This window comes from Pelobates fuscus, chromosome 1 (assembly GCF_036172605.1).
Source record: "Pelobates fuscus isolate aPelFus1 chromosome 1, aPelFus1.pri, whole genome shotgun sequence".
In the NCBI taxonomy this organism is placed as follows: domain Eukaryota; kingdom Metazoa; phylum Chordata; class Amphibia; order Anura; family Pelobatidae; genus Pelobates; species Pelobates fuscus.
In genome coordinates, this window is record NC_086317.1 from 90,195,061 (window position 1) to 90,221,433 (window position 26,373).

General features: G+C 41.5%; 1 protein-coding gene across 1 annotated transcript in view; it reads left to right on the forward strand.

The window, feature by feature from the left end:
- CPD (carboxypeptidase D) overlaps window positions 1-10,619 on the forward strand; it is a 60,344-nt gene extending 49,725 nt beyond the window's left edge. The window contains exons 14-21 of the mRNA XM_063450014.1: window positions 143-278; window positions 840-989; window positions 1,208-1,303; window positions 1,397-1,461; window positions 1,577-1,708; window positions 4,371-4,556; window positions 6,663-6,762; window positions 8,342-10,619. Of these exons, the coding sequence (XP_063306084.1) occupies window positions 143-278; window positions 840-989; window positions 1,208-1,303; window positions 1,397-1,461; window positions 1,577-1,708; window positions 4,371-4,556; window positions 6,663-6,762; window positions 8,342-8,568 (1,092 nt within the window). The 3' untranslated portion in view covers window positions 8,569-10,619. The remainder of the gene's footprint in view (window positions 1-142; window positions 279-839; window positions 990-1,207; window positions 1,304-1,396; window positions 1,462-1,576; window positions 1,709-4,370; window positions 4,557-6,662; window positions 6,763-8,341) is intronic.
- Window positions 10,620-26,373: the final 15,754 nt, after the last annotated feature.

Consider the following 26,373-nt stretch of genomic DNA (forward strand, 5'->3'; position numbering starts at 1 on the left):
TAACAAACTTTCCCCAAAAATGTTTTCATTCAAAGACATGGCTGTAATCCCTGTTACAACTGCTGCCTGCAGTACAATGCTTTTCTATAATTTAATATTATTTCTGCCTTTCTCGTAATACTTTGTTTCCCTCCCACTTTAGCTTATTGACAGAACAAGAATTGTAATAGTGCCTTTGTTAAATCCTGATGGCCGCGAACTTGCAAAAGAGAAGGATTGCACTTCTAACGTAGGACAGAATAATGCAAATGGCAAGGATCTGGACACCGACTTTATAAGTAAGTGTCTAATAGCACGGTGCTCTCTGTCTTCAGGAGGGATTTTTCCCTTGTAGTGTTGTGTTCTAGGTATATTGTTCTAGTTTAACTACCATTAATTAGAACAAAATACGTATATTTGATGTGTAACTAGTTTAATAATTATAACAATCAGTAATGCTTTATTTTATTATGCACCATGTATTAATATATCTTAAATCCCAGATTCAGATCATTTCATAGACTTGATCAAACAATGATCTTTTTATATTGTAAATGTCTGAAAACAATTGGTTTGGGTTTTGAACAAATTCCTCATTATTACATTGTGTGTGTGTGTGTGTGTTCGTTCCCTAGAACCACACCCTGCTATACTTCTATTATATTTTTATTTGTATATAGGGAACGTTACATAAGTGATTTTAATTTACTAATTAATCTGCCCTGTTGTAGCTCTCTAGCTTAACTAGTTGTTCTCTTGCACAAGTGTTCTAACGGACAACATACAATTCTGCTTTAGCACTGTGGGCTAGGAATGGAGGCAGCCTGCCATCATTAAAACCCTATTTTATAATTCTCCAGGTAACTCATCTGGACCTGTTGGAGAAAGGGAGAAAGAGACAAATGCTATTATTGAAGGCTTAATCATGAAGCAGGATTTTACCCTCTCTGTAGTATTAGATGGAGGTTCTGTACTGGTCACGTACCCATTTGACAACCCAGTGCATACAGGTGAGTAAACCTATCCTATAGGCCTTCAAATGTTTTCATAGTTCTCCTTTGGATGATGTATGTAAACTCTGAGATCTTAGTTGTCATGCTAGATGTCCTTAAGTCTGGTATTATCTTACAAAGTGCTGCAAGACCGGGACGACCCAGAGTTTGATTGCATGCAAGACTGTGTTGTATTGTTTTATGGGCAGAAATAAATGTCCTCTGTCATTTAACAGTGGAGCATAAGGAGACCCTGAGACATCTGGCAACTGTCTATGCAACAAATCATCCTGCAATCCACTTGGGGCACCCTGGATGTCCAAACAAATCAGGTCAGGTGCTTAATGGGCTAGTGGTTATGTAGTTGGTTTGGCACTTAGATTACATTATTGCTTTCTTTACTAAAGCTGTTTCTTCCATTACAGAGGAGAATATTCCAGGTGGAGTAATCTCCGGTGCAGAATGGAGGGGACACCAGGGCAGCATGAAGGTATTGACACACGTCATAAATATTAGAAAGGCGGATGTCTGCAGTCATTGCACCACCTTTGAGAATGCTTGTAATAAAATTTAACCAGTTACATAATATGCATTTTTACCCCCAGGATTTCAGCGTTACTTATGGTCATTGTCCAGAGATCACAGTCTATACCAGTTGCTGTCTCTTTCCCAGTTCTGGTCTGTTGCCTCACCTGTGGGAAGAGAATAAAAAAGCACTTATCAGCATGCTTGTGGAGGTAAGTTTTGCAAGTCAATGCCTTTCTGATGCTGCAGGTTGCCTCTTGCTGTGTGTAATCAGTTCATAATTTTCATCCACAGTCTGCTTTAATTCACAATTATTGACATATTCTGAGCACCGCATTGATATGGTTTTTCATTTATAGTTCCATTGAATTGACAATAGAATATTAACACAACAGTGAGTGTTAAAATGCTATCCATCCCATTGACTTGCTCATATATGTTCGTCACTGCACAGAACCCTGAGGGTATTAACAAAACCAATAATCTGTCAAAATAAGAGTTCAATGGGAAGAATTATAACAGACAGATTGAGGCTATATGTGTCTGTGTATACATCTGAAAAGGAATGCCAGCAGACCAGTTCATCACACAAACACTATTGGAAATAACATAATTTCATTAACTAGAATAGAGGGAAGAAAATCGTTCCACATACACCCAAGCTGTTAGGCAATTTAGCTTTAGAACATTTTGTGTGTACAGATACCTGTTAGGTTTTGTTTTCTTTGGCACGGGGGGCAGAATGGGTAAAATTGCATGTTATGTACCGAAACCCACACATTCCATTTTGCTGTCTAAATGCCACAGCTTTCTTCTTATATTTGGAGAAATTAGATATGTTTTGATGCATTAACCTCCTTGTTGAAGCTGCCAATAAACTTTGAACTTTTTAGCATTCTCTATATATCCAAGGCCAACATTAGCGTTGAATACCCCTTTTAAAGGAAAAATAAGCGCTAACACATACCACAATTAGCTGCAGAACTGGCCACTGAAGCTCTTAAAGACCCACCACATTTTTGCCCGCACCTACTTCCTTCTTCCTTGTTACTTCTGGATAGTGACCATTTAAATGCTTCTCATAGAGAAACATTGACAGATCTCCACTCCAAAGCTGATCATAGAGATGGTAGCTTTTATTAAGATTTGAAAATTCTTATTAAAAAATAAAATAAAAAACACACACGTTAAGGCATTTGAAGAAACTCACTCTACTTATACCCTATTCATCTTTCAATTACATATAACACACTTGGCTATCCAATCCTTTACTTTATTTTCACTGAGGAGGTGCACTAAAAAGATTTCATTTAAAAGTATCCAGGTGGCAGAATCACGGAGTGCTTGCTACTGTAGACTCTACCTTTTGGGCACCTTTGAGGTAGATACACAGATGTTTTAAAGCTACACCTCCCATGATGCTTTGTTATTCTAAATGCATGCAAAGCATCAATGTAGTTGTAGTTTTAGAACTTCCGGGGATCTAACTTTTGGGCACCCCTGCTCTACCTGTCATGCATAAAAGAGTATATGTAGTACACCTAATTCTTCCCTCCTATAATATATATAAAAGTGTGTTTATATACATGTTTGTTTATAGTTAATAGTAGCAGAATTTTGCATACCATATATACACCCATAGTTGGTGTTTAAAATGTATTAAATATAGAAGGTATTTTTTATTTTATTTTTCCCATTTATTTATTTGTTTATTATTGCCATTTATATAGCGCCAACAGATTCCGTAGCCCATGACCAATGCACTTAAAGGAATACTCTAAGCACCAAAACAACTTTAGTTTAATGAAGCAGTTTTAGTGTATAGATCATGCCCCTGCAGTCTCAGCACTTAATTCTCTGCAATATAGAAGTGAAATCATTTTTGTTTCTGTTTATGCACCCCAAGCCACATCTCCCTTGGCTGTGACTCACACAGCCAACATGAAAAAAAAATCATTTTCAATCAGATGTGACAGCACAGTGTTTACTTCTAAATGGCAGAGAATTGAGCAGTTACAATGCAAGAGCATGAACTATACAAGAAAAGCACTCTAAGCTAGAGTTGTTTTGGTGCTTATAGTCCCTTTAAAGATTGAGTGGGGATTACTCCAACTTTCTTTTTGCAAAATTGTAAGCACTGCTCAAAACTTTGTTTGCATATTCTCAATTTCTGTTCAGCTATGCAAAAAGACAGTTCACCGGTAAGTTACCAGAACAAAAACAGAACCACATGTTAGTACTGTCTATGGGAGGTCTTTCAACCCAAGCAGTTAATGGGAAAAAAAAAACCAGAATGTAACTGGAGCGGTCTGTAACGTAAATGGAATGAAAGTGTAATAGAATCAGGGAAAAAGATTCTATTCCTATCAATAAGTGATAGGAACTGAATACTGCTAGCAATGCTACTGTTAACGCAGACAATAGTGCCTGACACGCTAAGGATCACAAAGTGGGAGATTGTTCTAATGGTACCAGCAGGCAAGTGCTCTCTCTTCCCATTTCAATTGTTAATCTTTTTATAGTTTTAAATCTATCAGTTTTTGTTCTTGTATGTACATTTATTTGCAGTACACTACATATGCCTAAGGTATTCGCTGAGTTAAGTGATGCCATAAGGAGTAAGCCATGTCCATTTAAAGAACATTAGCATTTGTATAGCGCCAATATATTCCGCAGAGCTTTACAATTATAGAACGAGGATGTTGGAGGTAAAGAAGGTCCTTCTCAAAAGAGCTCTATGAGGATATATATTGTTGGGTGTTTTATCCAATATCAAACATGTCGAATGCTTGTATGTTTTAAAACATATTACAAGACTACTGAAACATACTGCTTGTGAAGATGTATCTCATCATTAAAGTGTTGTGTTTGCAGGTACATAAAGGAGTACGAGGGATTGTAAAGGCAGAGAATGGAAAACCTGTCCCCAAAGCAACCATTATATTAAATGAAGATGTCAGAGTCTTTACTAAAGAAGGAGGATACTTCCACATTCTGCTTGCGCCAGGATTCCATAATATTAATGCCATCGCTGAAGGCTATCAAGAGCAGCGCACTCAGGTGAGAACAGGCATTCTCTGAACTAAACTTTGCAATTTAGCTTGTGTTTTTCGATTGGAAAAAATGTCATGTGGATATATTACTGAAGATCTCGTACAATATTCTCTCCATTGTCATTTATTGCATGAAGTGAAGGCTAGAGTCTGGCACATTACATTATTCTTGAGTTATTTTCTGGTGCTTGCCTCTTTGAAGAGGTCTAAGTGGAATAGATGAATCCACTACAGGTGGAGACAGAGGCTAGCTTTTACTGAACTACAACTCTCATGATCCTCAGCCAGTCTTTGGTTTGCAAAAGCCTAGTGGTGAATCATTTGACCTGTAGTCTGAGCTACTCAATGAAGAGACACTGATATTGTCTATAAAATAGCTACTTATATTCTGCATGTTTTTAGCAACATCCTGAAAACACAAGTGGCTTTCCTTTGACTTAATATATTTATATTGCTTCATTGTTGACCACATAAGTACTAATGTCATGTTGTCAGACATGTCTTCATATAAATGAGTATGCAAATGAATTCAATGTTTGCCTTCAATAACAGCTATTGATGCTTTTACTTAGTTCTACTGTATGGTTATCAAACAGAACATGAAAACAAAAAACTTTCCATGTCATTTGCACCTCCATCTGGTACAGATCACAGTAATCATGGTCTAGTGCTCATTAGTGATTGCTGGACAGCAAGGGAGCAGAAATTGTGATTTGCACCCACCGAAGGTTCAATCTATGAGCTCCCTGAACTGCCTCTGTATGAGCCCTGCAATCGCCTGCGGAAGGCCTAAAGGGATAGAAAATCCAGCTGCCTGATCTCCGGAGCTGCCTGTCCATGGCGTTGGCTGATAGAATCTCCATCCCTCAATATTTATGTGCTAATAAGTTTAACCATTAACCCCCTTAAGGATACATGACGGAAATATCCCGTCATGATTCCCTTTTATTCCAGAAGTTGAGTCCTTAAGTCTTAAAGGAACACTATAGTCACCTAAATTACTTTAGCTAAATAAAGCAGTTTTAGTGTATAGATCATTCCCCTGCAATTTCACTGCTCAATTCACTGCCATTTAGGAGTTAAATCACTTTGTTTCTGTTTATGCAGCCCTAGCCACACCTCCCCTGGCTATGATTGACAGAGCCTGCATGAAAATAAACTGGTTTCACTTTCAAACAGATGCAATTTACCTTAAATCATTGTATCTCAATCTCTAAATTGAACTTTAATCACATACAGGAGGCTCTTGCAGGGTCTAGCAAGCTATTAACATAGCAGGGGATAAGAAAATCTTAATTAAACAGAACTTGCAATAAAGAAAGCCTAAATAGGGCTCTCTTTACAGGAAGTGTTTATGGAAGGCTGTGCAAGTCACATGCAGGGAGGTGTGACTAGGGTTCATAAACAAAGGGATTTAACTCCTAAATGGCAGAGGATTGAGCAGTGAGGCTGCAGGGGCATGTTCTATACACCAAAACTGCTTCATTAAGCCAAAGTTGTTTAGGTGACTATAGTGTCCCTTTAAGTTATCACCATATATCCAAGCTCAATGTAGTTACTAATAATATAATATATTAACTATTAATAACGTGATTGAACATTGTGTGAAAATGTAATACTTCCGTGGTTCTCTGCCACTGTCCCATACTATTCCGTTGCACATTCAATTAAAGGAATACGCTAGTGTTAGGAATACAAGCATTGGAAGGCTCGTTTGCATGAGCAGCATTAGATTTATAACCGTGTCTAACTCTGTTATAGCGAAGGAAAAGCCTCTAGCGTATGTTGCTGAGACGTGTTAAACCTGCAACGTAATTTTAATCTAATTTACATTGCAGGCATAAAAGACAGGGGCGCACTGTACTCAGACTACTTCATTTAGATGAAGTGGTGTGGGTGCCGAGTGTCCCTTTATGTAAAATTTGCGTAAGTCTAAAATGCTGCCAGATATTTGTAACTTTGCAGAGTTGTGGCTAGCCATCACTGATGTTCAAATGAGTTTGGTGTAAAATTTCACTTTGGCGACCTATATAGCTGAAAATATAAGCTGTCTTGTTTGTAATTCACCATTTTCAAAGAATGAATCTTCTAATCTCTTCTTTTTCTAATTCAGGTTCTTGTAAGACACGATGCAGCTAGTCCTATACAGATAATATTCAACATGGATAACCGCATCTTTGGGTTGCCCAGGGAACTTGTTGTAACAGTTGCAGGTATGTAAAATCAGTTTAAAAGTATATAACAAACAAACCAAAAAACAACTAAAAGCTTAATGCTCCCCTCTCTTGTGTGTGTGCGTATCTAGTGTTTATTTATCTGCCTCATGCAAAGTTACCTTACCCATGCTTGTAGGAGAAACTTGCTTTCATTCCATGTGACATTCAATCATTTGTAGAAATATTTTAAAAGGGACACTTCTGTCCCTTACTGCACTTTAGCTTAAAGGGATTCTTTAGTGCCAGGAAAACAAAGCCATTTTCCTGGCATTACAGAATCCTACAGTGCTACCTTTCTCCCGCCCCCCACTCCCTCGATGCTGATGGGGTTAAAACCCCTCCAGTCACTTACCTGAATCCAGCGCCGATGTCCCTCGGTGCTGAGTCAGTCTACGCCCAAGCAATGGCCGTGTTCACATTAGGATTTTCCCATAGGAAAGAATTATTCAATCTGACGCTGGAGGTCCAAAGATCCGTTTAAAACAAGGAAGCCCTCTAGTGGCTGTCTGGTAGACAGCCAAAAGAGGTTGTGTTAACCCTGGATAGGAATTATTGCAGTGTCTCAGTAACTGCAATAATTACTATTGCAGGGTTAAAGGACATGGGACATTGCACCTAGACCATTTCAATGAGCTGAAGTGGTCTGGGTGCCTACAGTGTCCCTTTAATATATGAATGTGTGTGTATATAGATCCTATATGTAGACTTGTTCTTTAACCTTCCCCCATTTATGTAGCAAACTATAATTAATCACAAACTAAGAACAACTAAGTAATGTTTTTACAAGCATATCGAGATGAAAAAGAATATATTTTTTATTAAATGCTTAACATTATGGGAATCGTGCAATAGATTATATATTTTTTGTATAAGTGATGTGAGATGAGGCAAACAGAATAAATGTATGGTAACTTATTTTCTTTTTAAACCAGGAAGCAAACACTTTTTTTAAATAAATATACAAACCAAAATAAAGCAAGCAAACTCTTTATAAAGTATATGAACGTTTAAAAACTTACTATAAATTTGCTCAAATAGCATTATCTAAGCTATGGGAAATTCTTCAGCCTCCCCCTCCCTTTTACCCACACATCTCCATTTAGACCAGTTCACTAAGGGCAGAAAAAAGGACATAATTTTGCAGAAGCAGTAGATAGAAACCTGACATTGCTCTTCATGAGTCACACCGATCAGACTCCCTCTCTACTCCCCCTGTCAGGATGTTGCAAGGTGAAGAGATCTTCCAACTGCACATGTGTAAATCGGTTAGGCATGCCCAATGCACTTTTCCAGTATTCCTAGGGATAGGACACTGGTTAGGTCAGTGCTCCTCATGGAGTGGGTTTGGAAAGCATAAGAAAAAATAAGCAGATAAATATGATATAAAAAAATCAGATTTACCTGTTTTTTTTCAGCCTGCACAGCAAGGCCACAGTGTCATTTACAGGTAAATCTTTTAAATGAGAGAGTGGAGTCAAAACGATGCATGCCCTTCTAATGACACTGAAGACTAAACACATGCCTATCCACCATAAAACTATATAATTAATTTGAATCTATCTGTATTTACTTCCAGGTGCCACCCTGTCAGCCCTGTTACTCACAGCTTGCATAATCTGGTGTGTATGCTCCATCAGTTCCAACAGACACAAAGATGGTTTTCATAGACTACGTCAGCACAATGAGGACTATGAGGATGAGATCCGCTTGATGTCCACTGGTTCAAAGAAATCTCTTTTGAGCAGTGAATTCCAGGATGAAACAGACACAGAGGAAGAGACTCTGTATACCAGCAAGCACTGAATTTGCAGAACATTTATATCTCGTCCAGGATTGGTGTCACCAAGGAGGAGACCTACTCCCCAACTGCCAGGGCTGTTTCATTCTCCTGAGAGACTTCAGCCTCCTCCTGCCAGTGATATCTGCACTTTTGCCATTGATCCTCTCTTGAAACTATTGTGTTAAGTGCTCTTTAATTTTTATTTGATGATTTCGATGTGCCTGGAGCCCATTGTCTGTGTGCAGACTAATGCAAAGGAGCTAGAGAAGAGCAAGTAGGTGAAGAGGCCTCACTCACTACAAACACTTCTTGACTTTGGAGTAACAGTCATGCAATATTTGATCTATTGCAATATATTCTGAAAATGCTTCTTTGAGCCTCCATTCATCTGTCTGCTATGAAATTTCCTCTTCATTAGAACAATTTGACTCTAAAGGCAATGTCACTTTATTGTCTATTGTATATGATCACTGGTTGTGGTGATATTTTGACCTTTTACATGTATTTTTTGTGTGTATGCCACCAAAAAGAACTACACGAAAAATGAATGTTAATCCAGAGAGCCCATCACCAACTCAGAAACCTATTTATTTAATTTTTTTTTATATTTTTTGGAATGCTATTATAAGGCTCAAAACCTACAGTGTTGTATGTGGCAGAATTCAGTTCAGGACAATGCGAAAATTGAAAATTATGGGATGAGCATTTAAATAGGCTGCCCATATTACTCCGCAGTCGCCCTTTTTCTATTGGTTGACATCTTAACAATACTCTTACCATCAATGTGGCAATAAGCACCTTTTTAAACTTATACAGCTACCAACCATACAAAGTTGTGCTCATTTTCTTAGTAGGTATGGGGGTTGTGGGGATATTGAATCTTGAGGTTAATATAGCAGTAAAGGAGATTTTGGGTAATTTTTTTTTTTTTTTATATTTTCTTTCCCCCATTTAATTCACAAGGTCATGCTGTTAAATGCACTACTATTCCTAATACAGGAATCTATTGGCAGTGTTCCATATTGATAGGGTTCATGGTTTTTATTTTATTTTTGCTTATCTTTAAATGATCCCAATTTGTGTGTATATACATTCTATTTCTACCATATTGCTTTGCAGTGCAGTTTCAAAGCTGTTTTAATGGTGATTTCAATATTGTGGCTGTAATATTTCCATGTGTTCGTGGAAGGTGAGTTGGATATGCATTCAACATAAATTCCATACTTTTAACACCAGCTGCCAAATCCACTGCCTTACACTACTCTGCCATTTTAGATTACATTGTTTAATTTCCATGGGAAATATCAACTTTAGTTTTGCTTTAATTAAGCATGACATTTTAGCGTGAGATTTATTTACATCACAGCCTGTAAAGCTGTTGACCTATGCCACCAGGAGGGATTTGCTGATAAATGATTAGCTTGCACATTTTTAACAGAAGCAAAGATAAGCGGCTAACATGCCCAATAGCTTCAAAGTTAGCTGTGCTGTCTTAATCTCGGTTATCCACTGTTTGACTATTCTTGAAGTATGCAGCACAGTGGAAGCCAGCATTTGAACAACTCCCATTATACTGTGGCTGCTCATGATGCAGTACAACTCATTAATCCAGGGGAAGCCGCAACTGTTCTATCTACTACTCTCATTATGCTCGGCCATTTTGGGAGTTGTAGTGCAGCAGCTGGAGGGGTATCTATTGGTTTTCCTGCCTTATAAGGTCATAAAAGCCACAAATAGACATTAGTGGCCACTGATCACCTTCTGCCTCAAGCTGCTGTACACATGGAAACAGAGTACGCCCTGCAGTATTATGTCTTTCTTTCTTTTTTACAGCTTATATGAAATAAGGCACTCTTGACCATTACTTGGCATCTTATTCTCTGTGATACATAAATCTAATGATTCCTAAAGTGCCTTATTGCAGCTCTGGAAGGATTTGATATAGGAAATGATTGTGCTGCCAGATCTTAACATGGAAAATGTATACACTGTCTCTGTCAGAAAGTTTGATATGCTTTGGAAAAAAAAAATACATTTCCCAGACATTCTCACTAAAATGGCTTCTGTTATTAAACGGTGTTAATTATTTTGCATTTGTTGGGGGGAGAGTAAGGGGGTTAAGAAAAATATGCATGGGTTAAACTAGAGTGATAGAACATCTAACATTTTTTGTAGTCCATCTGAATCCCTTATACATTACAACTTGTTGTGAAAACCATATCCTGCAAGGACTAGTGTTACAAACTAATTGGATACTTTATGAAGACCTAAAAATGCAAAAGGGTAATTTATAATATAAAGTGTTCTTGGTGTGATCTGGGCACATTGAAAGTTAAAACTGTGTTTAGTATAGATTTTCAGTTCAGAGCAGCCTGAAACCTTGCCTATAAAGACGATATGACTGAGTCAGAGCTATGTTTAAATCTAGTGCTGTACCAATGCATACCGGGGACCGGGTGAGAGCATCCCTGATATCCCACAGCCCTGCCTTCTTCATTTTGTCTGGTGGCTGGGCTACAGGGAACTGCGAATCTCTACTAAACAGAAAGTAAACTGTTTAGTGGAAATATCGGTCCATAGACACCATAACCCATTCAATCCATTTAAATAATTATGGTGCCTATTGTTCCTTTAATGATTTGCTCAATATAGAAGAGTGACTTGCTCGGTTTTATGTAGCTACTCATTGCTGAGATCTTTGACCTTTTCTCCCAGTAGATCACTAGTTGAGGAAGCTTGGTTTAAAAAGATATGCCAGGGTGTATTAATGGGTTATAGGTAAAGCTCTACAAATAACAAATCATAAATAGTAGCATTCTACTGCAAATTATTATGGAGAGGGCATGTATCCCATAAATTCCTATAGAATATCATTCATTACCAGCAGCTTTTTTTTTTTTTTTTTTTTTTTAATTAATGCAAAGATATAAATTATGCTGCTGTTCAAGTGGATTTGTGGCTGTCTTCTATCAATTTACCAATAACTTAACTCATGCTTGTCTTATATTTTACAACAGAGATTGTTGAATGGTTATGGATGGAAAACCACTTGAAGCTATGTGCTAACAAGCAGGCAGGTCACATGGAAGACAATAAAAAAAAATAAAAATAATAAACAGCAACAACAAAATAAAAACCTAGAAATATCAGTAGAGGTCTAGCAAAACCTACCTGTTATCATCAAGGCAATCGAAAACAACAAGGAGATCAGTGTATCTATGAGGAGGGTTCAGCGTCTCCATTCAGAGCGTGGAGGTGCTGCATACAGTGCAGCACTGAGATTGCAAGCAACTCTACAGGCCGTCTGAGTGTGTCACTAGAGGTTTTACTAGGCAGTAATCTAAACACTGAATTTTCTCTGAAAAGGCGGTGTTTAATGTGCTAAGACTGCTGCAATATTCTATAGACACCGGAACCACTACATTAAGCTTAACAGACTTTAGAAAATAGCCAATTTTAACACCTGAATATTTAGCAAAGGATAACATAATTTTAGTTTGGACAAGTCAAAAATATAGACTTCCAGACACAAAGGACAAATGACTGACAGAGAACTAAGTTGGAGGCAGGATTTGTAAATTTCATTTTCATTTTTACACCTCACATATTTCATATAGAGATAAATAAACACAATGTTAAGAATCCTGGTAAATGACGATTTCCATTTAAATAGACCCAAGATAGCTTAGATGATCTACACATTATCTTTGGTGTTTTTTTTTTTTGTTTTTTTTTTACACACACATTTTTTTTTTTAGCCATACATTGTTTGGGGGTTATATAGTGTTGAAGGACCAAAAGGTGTAAATAAATAAAAACTTGTGAAGAGTGTAAATAACTTTCTACATAAAGTTTTGTGGTTTAAAGAAATATCCCTATACTGCAATACTGATGTTACTAAGGCTAATTGTTACTCTTTGTGGATGCTGCTGTCATTTATGCAGGTAAGTGCCGGCCACTATATTGGTGATGCTGGTTTTGATGACGTGAGCACCAGGAGGCAGGATCACCGTTCACAGGATGATAGACCCTCACTCTACCCAGAGATAAGGATGATGGAGCAAATAGGAGCTTCTGTTTGACCACAAGACTTAGCTCAATACCAAGAGCTTCAGGCTCTCAAGGAGGTGACAGTTGACAACTTAACTAGGTTCTTCTGAATGCCAAACTTGTCAACCCTAGTTACATTGGTGGAGGTTTGTCAGGACACTCCTAGCACCATAACCATTACAGTATGCTGTACTGTAAATGGATCAGCATTAGGTTGAAACCTCAAGACAGGCTATGCTACAGCAACCTTTTTAGCAGATCCCCAGGGCAAACGAGGTATGTAAATTTTTACAATGTATGATTCTATAAGATGTAGTACTCCTCTCAATAATTAAATGCTAAAACACCACTTCTCCATTTCTTGGTTATTGTAGAACTACTTACTGTGATTTACTTCGGAGTCTCATATTTTTCGGTAACTTAATTGTAGGTTATCTGAATTTTAGCTATGATTACAAACTACGAACCTAAGCTGCTGCACCGATTATGGTTATTGCCTCCCAATATCTTGATATTTTAATTCAGATTACCCTGTGCTGCTAAACATGGTCTATAAGGTCAGACTTCTTTACCAGCCTCTGTGTCTTATTTCACTGGTGTAGAGATCAATGCATCTGGGTTACATAGCTGAAAAGAGACTTGCGTCCATCAAGTTCAGCCTTCCTCACATAGGTTTTTGCTGTTGATCCAAAAGAAGGCAAAAAAACCTAGTCTGAAGCGCTTCCAATTTTGCAACAAACTAGGAAAAAATTCCTTCTTGACCCCAAAATAGCAGTCAGATGTCTCCTTGGATCAAGCAGCTATTACCCCACTAATTAGAAATTATATCCCTGTATGTTATGTTTTTGCAAGTATTTGTCCAATTGCAGTTTAAACATCTGTATGGACTCTGATAAAACCACCTCTTCAGGCAGAGAATTCCATATCCTTATTGCTCTTACTGTAAAAAAAAAAAAACTTTTCTTTGCCTTAGATGAAATCTCCTTTCTTCCAGCCTAAATGTGTGACCTCGTCCTATGTATAGCCCTGTTTATGAATAGATTTCCAGATAAAGGTTTGTACTGGCCCCGAATATATTTGTATAAAGTTATCATATCCCCTCTCAGGTGCCGTTTTTCCTGCTATACTATCCTTTCAACATACATGACTGAAGTGTCTTAATAAAAATATGTTTCATACTTTCTGGGACAATTACATTAAATGTCTCTTCAGTCAACAGAATTGTATTCATGAAATGCAAGAGCTCCTCTTCAAAGGTAGCAGGACGGCTTACTCTGTTTCATACGCCAAGCAGAGTCTTCCTAGCGGCAGCATAGAGGTCATCCTCTGATCATCCTGACCATAACAGTGACCTCACCTCATTAGCCTTCTCTTCAACTGATGGTTTTACACACAAATAGAACAATGGGATATCAAATAATAGGTTTAACCATATTGCAATAATCTGTTACATGTGCAATGTTTCCAGCAAACTTAATGAGAACATCAGTTTCTCATTCCCAATATATATCCGATACACCTTCCATATGATATTTGTGAAGAAAAGAGACCTCAGCTAACCTTTTCTTCTATGTTTTGTGTATTTAATTTCCCTTTTCTGCCTATAGTAGTTTATCAGTTCGGCAGTTTGCATCTACCGAACCACGACCTCCCTCCTTGCTTGTTGTGATCTGAAGCACCGACAATTAAGTGTTCCCTGGGTGGCCGTTGTTCGTATAGCCGAACGCCACGAGGAAAAGAAAACGGCGGCCATCTTGTTCGCACGAGGCGAGTCAACGGGACTTGGTCGTCGAGTGTCTGGAACTAAAATCGGACACTCGACCGTGTGAAGTACAGCTGAAAACTACCGAACGGCCGGTTCTCCCACTTGCCGAACACCCAGAAGAGCGGCATTCGGTAGTTATATCCGTATGAACCAGGGGAACAATCGCTCCTATGAGCCAGGAGGGTATTTTCGGTACTTTTGACCGCTTTCGCCTTTTTCCCCAATTGACCGACCCCACACACTGAATTCGTGGAACTGTTTTGGGCAGGAGCCTCGTGTGTGGTCGGTAAACTAAGACTTCCACACTTTTTAAGAACCCCTGAACCGATCTGGGTGAAATTTGGATATGTTTGCCTCCCAGATCGGGGCTATCAGGGGATATGTATTTTGTGGGGATACCTGGTGGGGAAAGGGGTGTTCCAATGTTTGGGTAAAATGTGTGCCCTCTGCCTGGAGATAATTGATTTAACCTTTAACTTGTCTCACTATCTTCCAGGCAGAGGAAGGGGCGTGTAGTAAGAAAATACTGTACAGTGATTGGTGATATGTTTGTTTGTTTTGGGAGGTCCTCTTGCATGAGGATCCCCATAAAAGCCAGCCTGTTTCAATAAAGCTTTAGTTCTGTTACACCCTTCATGAAGTCTTGGCTCATGTTTGGGGAAAGGATACTCTAACTACTGGGAAGGATTGTCGTGAAGCTGTATTCATCTCTACCCCCTGCTGGAGCTATGATTACTTATACTCAGCAGCTGAAAAAGGAACAAGGGACCACAGCAACATCTCCCCTGCAGGTCTTAACAATATTAATTGGAAATGTAATCCCAATCTCATTGTTAGAACATACAAGCTTGAAAACCTATTGACCTAATCCATTTACCCATTTATCATCTATGTATGATCCAAAGCAATATGATATTGGTTTAATTTTTCAGCCTAATTTTCATTGTCAGAAGAGGAGTGTTTCATATTAGTCAGCATAGAATAGTGTAAGCATTAATATAATGATCTAAAGTTACTATTCTTATTTTCCACTAGGGGGTGCTAATTCATTTCCATCAGATTTAAATCCTAATGAAGTTCAGAATGTTCTGTATGTCTATCTGTAACATGGAAAAAAAAAACAGTTTTTTTTTCTTCTTTTTCTCAGTGTTGATTATAATTTGTTCAAAATGAGTGCAGATAAAGGAAACCAGAAATTAAGATTTACTTTTTTATTTGTAGTAACAAAACTCTCTCGGTCATCCACAGTTTCTGATCTAGAAACTACATGGTGATGCATACTGTCAATGTGGCCTAGATGCCCTATAAAGCATGATAGCATTGAATGCAGTGGATTAATGAGTTGGGTATAATTCTGGCGCATAAATGTGACTCAGCAAGAACATTTGTTGGGTTTCTAAGATTATTACTCTGCTTGTAGACAAGTGTCTGAGGATAGCTCTCTATATCCCATCTAGTAGTTCTATAAAATATTTCACATTAGGTCAGATTTTTGTTATATTACAGATAATGTCACACTTTTGGTTGCCACATTTTCATCCCAGTAAGTGCTAGTGAGAGATTTAATAAATTCTCTTGTGTTGTGTAGCTACAATAGGGAGAAAGATGCTTTTGTTTTGATTGCAGCAACCATATGCATGACACTTCATGCATATTCTCAGGTAGCACTTAGGGGATTGTGACAGGTATATAATAAATAATTTGCATTAACACATTAAACACACACTCAAAAGGAAGTTGCTATGGTGCCGGGAGATCCCTAGCGATGGCTTATCTTTAGGAGGTTAAACTGTTCACAAACTGTTTAACCCAAATTGTGTGCTCCAGCACTGTTCTGCTCTGCTCCCTCCCCGATCTTTTTGCTTTCGTGAAGTTGATATGGTGCCTGGAGGTCCCTGCCACTGGTTTACCTTTAGGGTGTTAAACCATTCACGAGTGCTCCAGCAGCATTCTCTGCCTTTCTGTCTGTTAGGTTGCAAAATTTTACAGGATCTGTAACCCTTACGCTGCCATAGACTTATGCTGGTTACACATTCTGCTTTCCTTAATCTTTTTATGTATGTTCATGCAGAGAACAATTAATGTACAATAGTATTTATGAAGTTCCAGAAAGATAGTGGCTTCTTTTTAAAAAAAATATCCATCAGGAGACAAAATCAACCAATCATAGGCGTTCAGTGCAAAAAGTATAATTATTCATATAACATTACGTATTACAAGAAATCTACTGCGCATGTCTAGCATGTCTTCTCTAAACTATGCGTCCTTCAATGTCTGCTTTCTTGTAGTTATCTGCAAAGGGACATCTATTAGTGCTTACCTCAAAACAATCCTGCATTTGACCTGACCAGTTTCAGAGTCCTGTCTTGCCATCCCTGTTGTGTTCCCCGATCTCCCACATCTGAGGACACCAGGGCGTCATTCCCATTAAGTACAGCTTAAGTGCAAAATTAGATGTGCCTGTACTACGCAAACTGCATTCAGAGCATTCAGCCAATGGACAGAGCACTTTAGCAGCGCACTGTACATGTGCCGCAATGTTTAGGGCAGGTCAGCACAACAGACGCCCTGGCATGCATTCCGCCAGTCTGATTTGCCCCAGGCTTCCCATCCTTTGACTGTTGCCAGAAATGCAAGCCACATCACTGGCACTCCTATAATGAAGTATATGAGTAAAGGGATTCTAAAACCATGGATTTATTCACGCAACACCAGATTCTTGTGAAATAAAACACAAATTGCTCTGTTTGCAGAGTATTATAGTAAACTTTATAATTTAGAATGCGATTCAAACCTAACCCAGCCTTCTGCAACAACCATTGATACATTTTTAGACAAAGTGACATTGCCTCGGCTGTCTCCAGGACACTTAGAAAGCTTAAAATGTGAAATATCAGCAAAAGAGATAGCTGAGGCGATCAAACTTATGCCATCCGGAAAAGCCCCTGGTCCCGATGGATTCACTATTTTATATTATAAAACTTTTCAAGAAATTTTAATTCCCCACATGACCAAATTATTCAACTCCTATAAGTTTGGGGGAATGATGCCAGAGGAGTCCTTGTGCGCACGAATAGTCACCTTGCCAAAACCGGGAAAAACTCCTGATAGATGCCACAATTTTAGACCCATTTCTCTAATTAACAATGACTCAAAGATTTATTCTAAAGTTCTCGCAAATAGATTAACCAAATTAATCCCATTGCTAATAAATAAGGATCAAGTGGGTTTTGTAAAGGATAGACAGGCGCCCAACGGGACTAGAAGATTCATAAACTTGATTCAGCATATCAATATGACCAAAACGCCTCCATTGCTTCTATCCCTAGACGCAGAGAAGGCGTTTGACAGGATACATTGGGGATATTTATGGAGAACATTAGAAAGATTCAACATACCATCATCTTTTATCACAGCAATTAAGGCGCTATATTGTGCACCTTCCGCCCATGTCTCAGCTTCCGGTTTCACATCCAAAACTTTTTCTCTAACCAATGGGACGAGACAGGGGTGCCCTTTATCTCCAATTCTATTTGTTTTAGCAATAGAACCCCTGGCTGAACTAATTAGAACAACCCCACAAATTGTAGGAATTGTTGTTAAAGAATCCGTTCACAAAATTGGCCTGTTTGCAGACGATATAATTCTAGCTGTCAAAAACCCAAAAGAATCTTTGAGCCACCTCAAAGACATTTTAACTCAATTTGGTGAGATATTGTACTACAAATTAAACGAGTCTAAGTCTCAGGTCCTTCCATTTCATTTAAAAAAACTCGGAAACCACTGCCCTTAAGAAATTATATTTATTTGATTGGAGAGCTGACTATATGGAATATCTTGGCATTAATTTATGCAAAAATTTGGTAAATATGCATAATCACAACTTGAGGAAAGCATGGTCGGACCTACAAAAGGAGATGGAGAGATGGGGCGGAATGGAACTTTCATGGCTGGGGAGGGTCGCATCTGTTAAAATGACGATACTACCAAAAATTCTATATTTTTTTTAGGACCATCCCTTTGTCCATCCCATTATCATTGTTTAATAAAGTTCACTCGACAATGATGAAGTTCATCTGGGGGAACAAGCCTGCCCGAGTAAGGCTCACTTCCCTGCAGCAACACAAATCGAATGGCGGTATCGGTGTTCCCGATATCCGCAAATATTAATTCGCCACTAACGCTGCAGTGGCTGTGAGCTTTAATAATCAGGTTGATAAACCCAGATGGATGGAAATAGAAGAATCAAAAATTTTACCGGTTAGATTGTCAGAATTACCTTGGTTAAATCCTAAGAAAAGACCTGGAATTACAAAGTTATTTTTTATCTACCACGACTACGCTTAAGGCCTGGGATATTGTTTTTAAAAATGATCACTCTCCCAGCCTATATAGAGCAATGCCTATTGAGTTATTGAAAGATTATATTCCATCCTTAAAAATAGAACTGTTGAAGGAATGCTCTATAACTAATCTTGACAATTTATTTTACGGCAATGCTATTCTTTCTTTGGAAAAATTGAAACTTACCGGTAAGTATGGATTAACGAATGTATGTGAATTGGATTGTATGTTAATCATTGACAAATTGAAAGAACTATATAAGGTACCTGAAACAGATAAAAACTATAAAACGCTTGAGATGTCTCCATTAGAGAAAGTTTTTTTATACAGCCCCACTAGTAAAGGCATGATATCCTTATGCTATTCGTTTTATAATGCCAAGCCCCTAGTTAAATTAAAACATATGTTGTCATGAGAGATGGAGTTGGGTGCCCAGTACGATCTAGAAGAATGGTTCGTTTTTTTTTTTTTTATAAATTCTTTATTTTTGAGTTTTCAGAAGAAAAAGTTTTTTAACTTTGTGGGGTACAGAAAGGAAAAAAAAGGGGGTGCATCCTGTTACAAGCATTTTGGTTACATTTTAAGATAATCGCGATTCATAGTTTACATTTGCATTTCTTTTTTTTTTTCTTTTTTTTGTCTAGTAACGTTGTGGGGTACAAAAAGGAAAAAGGGGTTCAACAAGTTACATGTATTTTGGGTACATTCGTGGTCATTGGCTTTTCACGATTTACATTAAGTTTCTGTAGTCTCGTTTGTAACCTTCGTCACCCGGGGTCTGGTAGGTTCGGGTAGGTAAGATGGGTAGGGGTGTCCCGTGTGATCGGCATAGCCACCTTTTCCCTTGTGTATAGACGATAGGCCGTCGGCTGGCGTTTTTGGTGTTATGTTGTTGGGCTTAGTCCCGGCTGTCGTCTATTTTGTGGGCTTAGTGAGGTGTCGCTGTCATACCTTTTTGATGCAGTATGCTATCTCTGTCTCGTAGGGGAGAGGTGGTGCCTCCGGGATTGGGTCTTAGAACTTGGAGATCGTCTTTGTGTCTTATTGTCTGTGTATTGTGTTTGCATGAGCTCATGGAATTCACCTGAGTTGGGTCAGGTGGTTGGTTGTATTTGTAGTGTTTGCCAGTGTTAGTAGTTGTTATCTGTTGTTTGTGGCGTGTTGGTGTGTGGTACAGAAGGTTGTGGGGCAGGGATGGGGTGTGGTAGGTAAGAGGGGCAATGCCCCCCCCCCCCCCCCCGCTTGAGGTTTTGTTTTTTGTTTTTTTTGTTTTGTTTTTTTTACATTGCCAACCAGGGGTCCCAGATCTTATGAAAAGATCTGGTATTCTCGTGTATTAGTGCGGACAGTTCGTCCATCTCCATAGCCTCTTTAATCTTTCTCTGGGCCTCTGAGGCCGCTGGGATTTCCGGGCTGCCCCAGTGGGTAGCAATAGTTCTGCGTGTTGCTAAGGCCACTTTCGTTACTAGTTTGTTTTGTGCTCGGGTCAGATTTTCTAGGGGTCTGGACAGCAGCCAGGTCCACGGATCAAGGGGGATGTCGGTTTGTAGTGCTCTCGAGGTGGCAGCCGCCATCTCTTTCCATATTTGGGTTAAGTGTTGGCATTGCCACCACATGTGGATGTATGTTCCCTTTTCGCCACACCCTTTCCAGCACCTGTCTGAGTCTGTGCGTTTCATTTGTTTGAGCCTCAGTGGAGTGAGATACCACCGGAGCAGGGTCTTATACGCTTGCTCTTTGTGGTTGACACATATAGTCACCGTTGCTGTTGCTTCCCATATGTCCGCCCAGTCCGAGGGGTCCCCTGGTGGACCAAGGTCCCTTTCCCAGGCCTTTATGTAGGAGAAGGCGTCAGATGGGGCTTTAAGTGACATGAGGTTATATAGGTTGGAGATTTGGCCCTTGTGTATTGGGTTGTTCAGGCAACCTCTTTCAAATGCAGTGGGTTTTAGCACTGCCGCTGCGGCTATGTCAGGGGTGGAAAGGAAGCTTCGGAGCTGAAGGTATCGGAAGTGATCAAACGTGTTATATGGTGTTTCGTTTGGTAGCTCTGGGAAGGGGATAAGGCGGTCATTCTTGTAAAAGTGAAATATTCTCGTGAGGTCGTTGTCCTCATACCTAGTGAAGTGTTGGGGTGTCATTCCTGGGGTGAATTGGGGGTTCCTTAGAATAGGCATAAGGGGTGAAGGTGTGTTTATGAGGTTGTATTTATCGGTCACCCGGTTCCAGATGTGAATGGCTGTTGTGAGGGCTGGTGTCGTGTGTGGTTGTTGTGGTCTGTGCGTTTTCGGTACCCATAGGTAGAGTGTTGGTAGATCCCTTCCGAATAGGTCGTGTTCCAAGTCTACCCAGCGCTTGACCCCAGGGGGGGCATGCAGGGTCTGGACTTGTTCAAGTTGGGATGCCTGGTGGTAGTCCCAGAAATTTGGTAAGCCTAGTCCCCCTTTTTTGTGTGGGATATACAGGGTAATGCGTTTTATCCTGGCCCTCTTCCCCGCCCAAATAAATTTATCTATGTGCATTTGCAGATTTTTGAAGTCTGGTCGGGAGAGTGGGATAGGAAGGGTCTGGAAGAGATACAGGAAGCGTGGCAGTAGGTTCATTTTAATCGCCGCCAGCCTTCCGAGCCATGAGATGGATAGTTTTTGCCAGGTTTGTAGGTCTCTCAAGGCCTGTTCTATTAATGGGGGGTAGTTTAATTTGTATGTTTGGGGTAGGTCTGCCGGTATATTTACTCCTAGATAGTGGATACTTTGCGTCTGGAAGCGGAATGGGTAGGTTTGTTGCAGTAGTGTCAGCGTGTGGGGTGAGGTTTGGATTGTCAGGGCTTCGGTTTTCTCTATATTAAGCTTGTATCCTGAGATCTCTGCGTATGCGTCTAGTAGGGCTAATAGTGGGGGTAGGGACAAAACTGGGTCGGTCAGGGTTAGAAGCAAGTCGTCCGCGTATGCCGCCACTTTGTACTCCTCCCTTCTTATTTTTATGCCCTGGATGGCCGGTGTGTTGCGGATCTGTTGTAGGAGGGGTTCAAGGGAGAGGGCAAAGAGGAGGGGGGACAGGGGGCACCCCTGTCGGGTGCCGTTTTGTATTTGGAACGGGGTTTGGCGTGCATTTGGTATAAGTAGTCGTGCTGTCGGGTTGGTGTAGAGGGTGCGGATTGCTTGTAGGAGGGCCCTGGGGAAGCCGAACCTCGTCAGGACCGCGAATAAATATGGCCAGAGGATCCGGTCGAATGCCTTTTCGGCGTCTAGGGATAGGAGTAGCGTCGGGATCCGTCTGTGGGTGGCAGTCCAGATTAGGTCATAGGTGCGTCTCGTGTTATCATAGGCTTGTCTATTGGGTATGAAACCCACTTGGTCTGGGTGGATCAGTGTCGGGAGGAATCGTTTGAGTCTGTTCGCAATGAGTTTGGTAAATATTTTAACGTCCACATTGAGGAGTGAGATGGGGCGGTAGTGTCCCGGGTCTTGTAGGGACTTATTCGGTTTTGGTATTAGGCTAATATTAGCTTGGAGCATTTCTGCTGGGAGCGGTTCTCCTTGGAGGATCGATGTAAATAGCTCCCTAAGGTGTGGGAGTAGGGTTGCGGAATATGTTTTGTAGTACAGCCCCGAGTAGCCGTCGGGGCCCGGGCATTTGTTGGGTTGTAGGGCCTTAATCGTCTCTGCTACCTCCTCTAGTGTAACTTCTGCTGCTAGTGACCCACGTGCTTCATCCGAGAGTTGCGGCAGGGGTATGTTTTGCAGATAGCGTGTTATGGCTTCCTCTGTGTCTTTTGTGTTGTGTCGAGAGCGAGGGTTGTGGTCGTAGAGGGAGGCATAGAATTGGGTAAATGTTTCTGCTATTTGTTCGGGGAGAGTTTGTGTTTGGCCATCTGGGGTGTTAATTGAGGTTAGTCGGTTATGTTGCCTCTTTTTCCTAAGTCTATTGGCTAGGAGGGAGTCTGCCTTATTAGATTTCTCGTAAAACATTTGCCGCGTCCACAGCAGTGCCTTTTTCGAGTCCTGGGCCATGAATTCGTGGATCGCTTGTTTGTGTTCCTGTATCTGACGTAGTAAATCGGGGGTGGGGTCTAGTTTGTGCTCATGTTCCGCCTTGCGGAGTTCGGTAAGGTGATGGTGTAGTTGAGATAACTTTTCTTTTTTGTGGGCTGAGGCCGCCGATATGAGGCTGCCTCTAATGACCGCTTTGTGTGCTGCCCATAGTGTGCTTGCTGAGGTTACCGAGCCTCTATTATTTGTGAAGAAGTCTTTTATGGCTTCGTTGATTGCGTTTTTGATGTGTGGGACGTGGAGAAGTGTTGGGTTTAGACGCCAAGCCCATTGTCTGGTCGTGTTCGGGAGCTGTATAGTCATAGTGATATCGGCGTGGTCTGACCACGTGATTTGTCCTATCTCCGTCCTGTCTGTGTGGTGCATGAGGGATGGGGAGGTGAAGAACATATCTATTCGTGAATAGGACTTGTGTGGGTGGGAAAAGAACGTGTAGTCTGTTGTCTGTGGATGTTGTATTCTCCACATGTCTACTAGATTAGTGTTTGCTAAAAAGGTGTGGAGTAGTTTGTCAGATTTTGCTTCGGGAGGGGGCAACAATCTCCTGCTGCGTGTTCTACGTCTGTCATTGGAGGGGGACGGCACCGCGTTAAAGTCCCCTCCCACTACCTTGTGATGGGCGGGGAACAGAGCCAGGTGGGCCTGTAGAGCCGTCCAGAAGTGTGTGTTGGGTACCGTTGGGGCGTATACCGATGTGATTGCATACTTATTTGGGCCTAGATGACCCGTTACTGTGAGGAACCTCCCCTGGGGGTCTGAGGCTGCATTGGTGAATTGTATGGGGCAGGTTTTGCGGATGAGAATGGCTACCCCGTTGTGTTTTCCTTGGGGTGAGTTTGCTTGGTGGCTTTCCGTGTAATATCTGTTACGTAATGGGAAGGGCCTACTCTGCTCAAAGTGCGTCTCCTGCAGGAGGAGGACGTCTGCTTTGGTTCTGTTGGCCCATCGGAGGACTCGGTGCCTTTTGTTCGGGCTGTTCAGACCCTTGCAATTTATCGAGACACAAGTTAGTGTGGCCGTTGGCATTGAATCCCTGGAGCTTTGTGCTCTCGGTTTGCGGGGGTTGGGGGGGGGTCAGGGAGGGGGTGTGAGGGGGACGGGTCGCAGGGGTATTACTGATAGGGCTTGGTCTTACGATATGTGTGCCAAGCCTGGTGGGCGGGGGGGGGGGGGGGCGATGTAGGGGTTGAGGGTGTGGTTCGGTTCACCCTTGTGGGGGTGAGTCTCGTGTGGTGTGAGTGAGGGGTGAGAAGAGAAGAGGAGGGATGGTCACGTCCACTTCTCTCCCCTCCCGTGATGTGTTACCTTGTGTACCTGGAGTTTTGTCCGGTGTACCTTGGTTCTCTGTCGAGGGCTTAGGGAGTGTCCGTCCAGGCATGCCATTAACTATATACAAACAGGAAAAAAGGAGATTTAATACCCCACAATTATAAACAAACTGTAGTGAAGTGCAGAGTGTCTCTCTAGAAGGGGGGATGTATTCCCCTGTCTCCCCAGGTGTCGGTTAGTGGTCCTCCGTCTTTCATTTTTCATGTGCGGGATCGGGCATCTTTCGTGGTTCGAGGTGGGGCCTGTCGCTATCCGTTTTGTTATCGGGGTGGGGGGTCCCTGGGTGGGGGAGCAGTGCCTCTCGGTCCAGGTCCTGGGGGATGGTTGTTGGGGTCCTGGTCTGTCCCCGTCCTCCCTCTCCCTCCCTCCTTCCCTCAGACCCCTTTGTCCCTCTCTTGTCACTTAAAGGCAACCGTGCCTCCACAGAATATATATTTATATACTCCCCCCCCCCTTGTGTGTGCAGTCTATCAGGGAGATTCAGGTGCTTCATTTCCAGCCTGAGGGGGCCTAGGGGAACCTTCCACGTCCCTTTCCCAATTTCCTCCTTCCGCTCCATCGCTACCCATGTCTCAGGTCTTATAGACATGTAAACAGTGTATGACAAGGGGTTCACAATATCAGCATAAGAAAACAGTATAACAGTATAACAGTATTTCCCCCCCCCCCCCCTTCCAGTGTGCGTGCCCTTTCCTGGATTCCCCCCTCCGCTCCATTGCTACCCCTCTCAGGTCGCATAAACATTCAGACAGTATATGACAAGGGGTCCAAAACATCAGCATAGGAAAACAGTATAAAGCGTATTAGAAGTATGCAAAACTATGTAAAAAGGATATGAGGGTCCTTAGCATGGGCCATATAACGTAATGGCGGTAAAAATGTCCTGGGAGTGAGAGTCTCTGCGTACTTCTTGGTGGGGTCTTAGGGCCGCTGCGGGCTGCCGTCTTGTGGTCTTGGAGGCGCTCTTTTTCTTGGTGTACGCCTAGGCGAGTGGCTGGTGGATTCCTGACGTCTTCGGGAGCTCCCCCTGGGGCCAGGCGGTCGGTTCGGTTGTGGAGGTAGAAGTGTGAGGCCTAGGGACTCAGTGAAGGGGATCATTTCTGCTGCGTTAGATAATATGTGTGTCTGGTTTTCTCTGCGGACCAGCAACTTAAAGGTGGTGCCCCCACATGTACCTTATGCCATGGTGGTTGAGGGTGTTGGTCAGTTGCCGCAGGTCTCTCCTTTTCTTAAGCGTAGAAGGCGCCAGATCTTGATAGAGGGCTATGGGCCGCTGATGGAAAGTTGGGGAGTTTTGCCGTGCTTGTTGGACCAGTTGCTCTTTAATAGGGAAACGGTGCATCCGCACGATTACGTCCCTAGGGGTGTCTGGGTTCAGCGCCAGAGGCCTAAGCGCCCTGTGTGCTCTGTCCATTGCGAGGTCCTGCAGTGTGGCCTCTGGAAGCAGTGTTTTGAATAAGTCAGTGAGGGTGGTCTGAAGCTGATCATTGGTTACTGTTTCTGGTAATCCCCTCACCCTAATATTGTTTCTCCTGGATCTATTATTGAGGTCTTCTATCTCCTCCTCAAGTGCTGCCAGTTTGCCATGTAGGTAAGTGATATCTTGGGAGTGAGATGAGGTGGTGTCTGCTAGTTTAGTGAGTTTGGCCTCTGCATGGTCTGTGCGGCGTGACAGGGCCTCTAGGTCAGATTTAAGGGACTGAATTTGGCGGTTTAGTTCTGCCTTCGTGTGTGCCTTAATATCTGCAGTGGCCTCCTGCAATAGGTTTTGTAGGTCCCGTTTTGTTAAGGGGGATTCTGCTGTGGTCTGGTACCTGAGTTGTGTAGGATCTTTTTCAGCTCCCTCCATTTCTGAGCGGCAAGATGGCGGATTTGGCGCGCTCTGCGGGCGGAATAATGTCGCCACGGAAGGGGTTTTCTCCTGTTTCTTCTTCCCTCCACGCATGGGGGAGAGAGTGCTCGGGTCTGGGGATGCTGGATCGCTGGTTTTACCGGGTATTTCGTGCCCGTGGTAGCGGATGTTTGCAGATTGCAATCACGGGGGAGAGAGAGCCGCCGGACTAAGCGTCCATCCTCGATCGCGGTCAGGCTCCGCCCCTGGTTCGTTTTTTTTAAAGCTTTAAAAGGTATTTCGTATTGCACCGACCACTTTGAAAATCATTATAAAATTTTATATCGCTGGTACCTGGCCCCGTCTAGATTGCACAACATGAACAATATGTATTCTGACCGGTGTTGGAGAGATTGTGGGGGTGTGGGCAATATGGCCCATATTTGGTGGTTCTGTC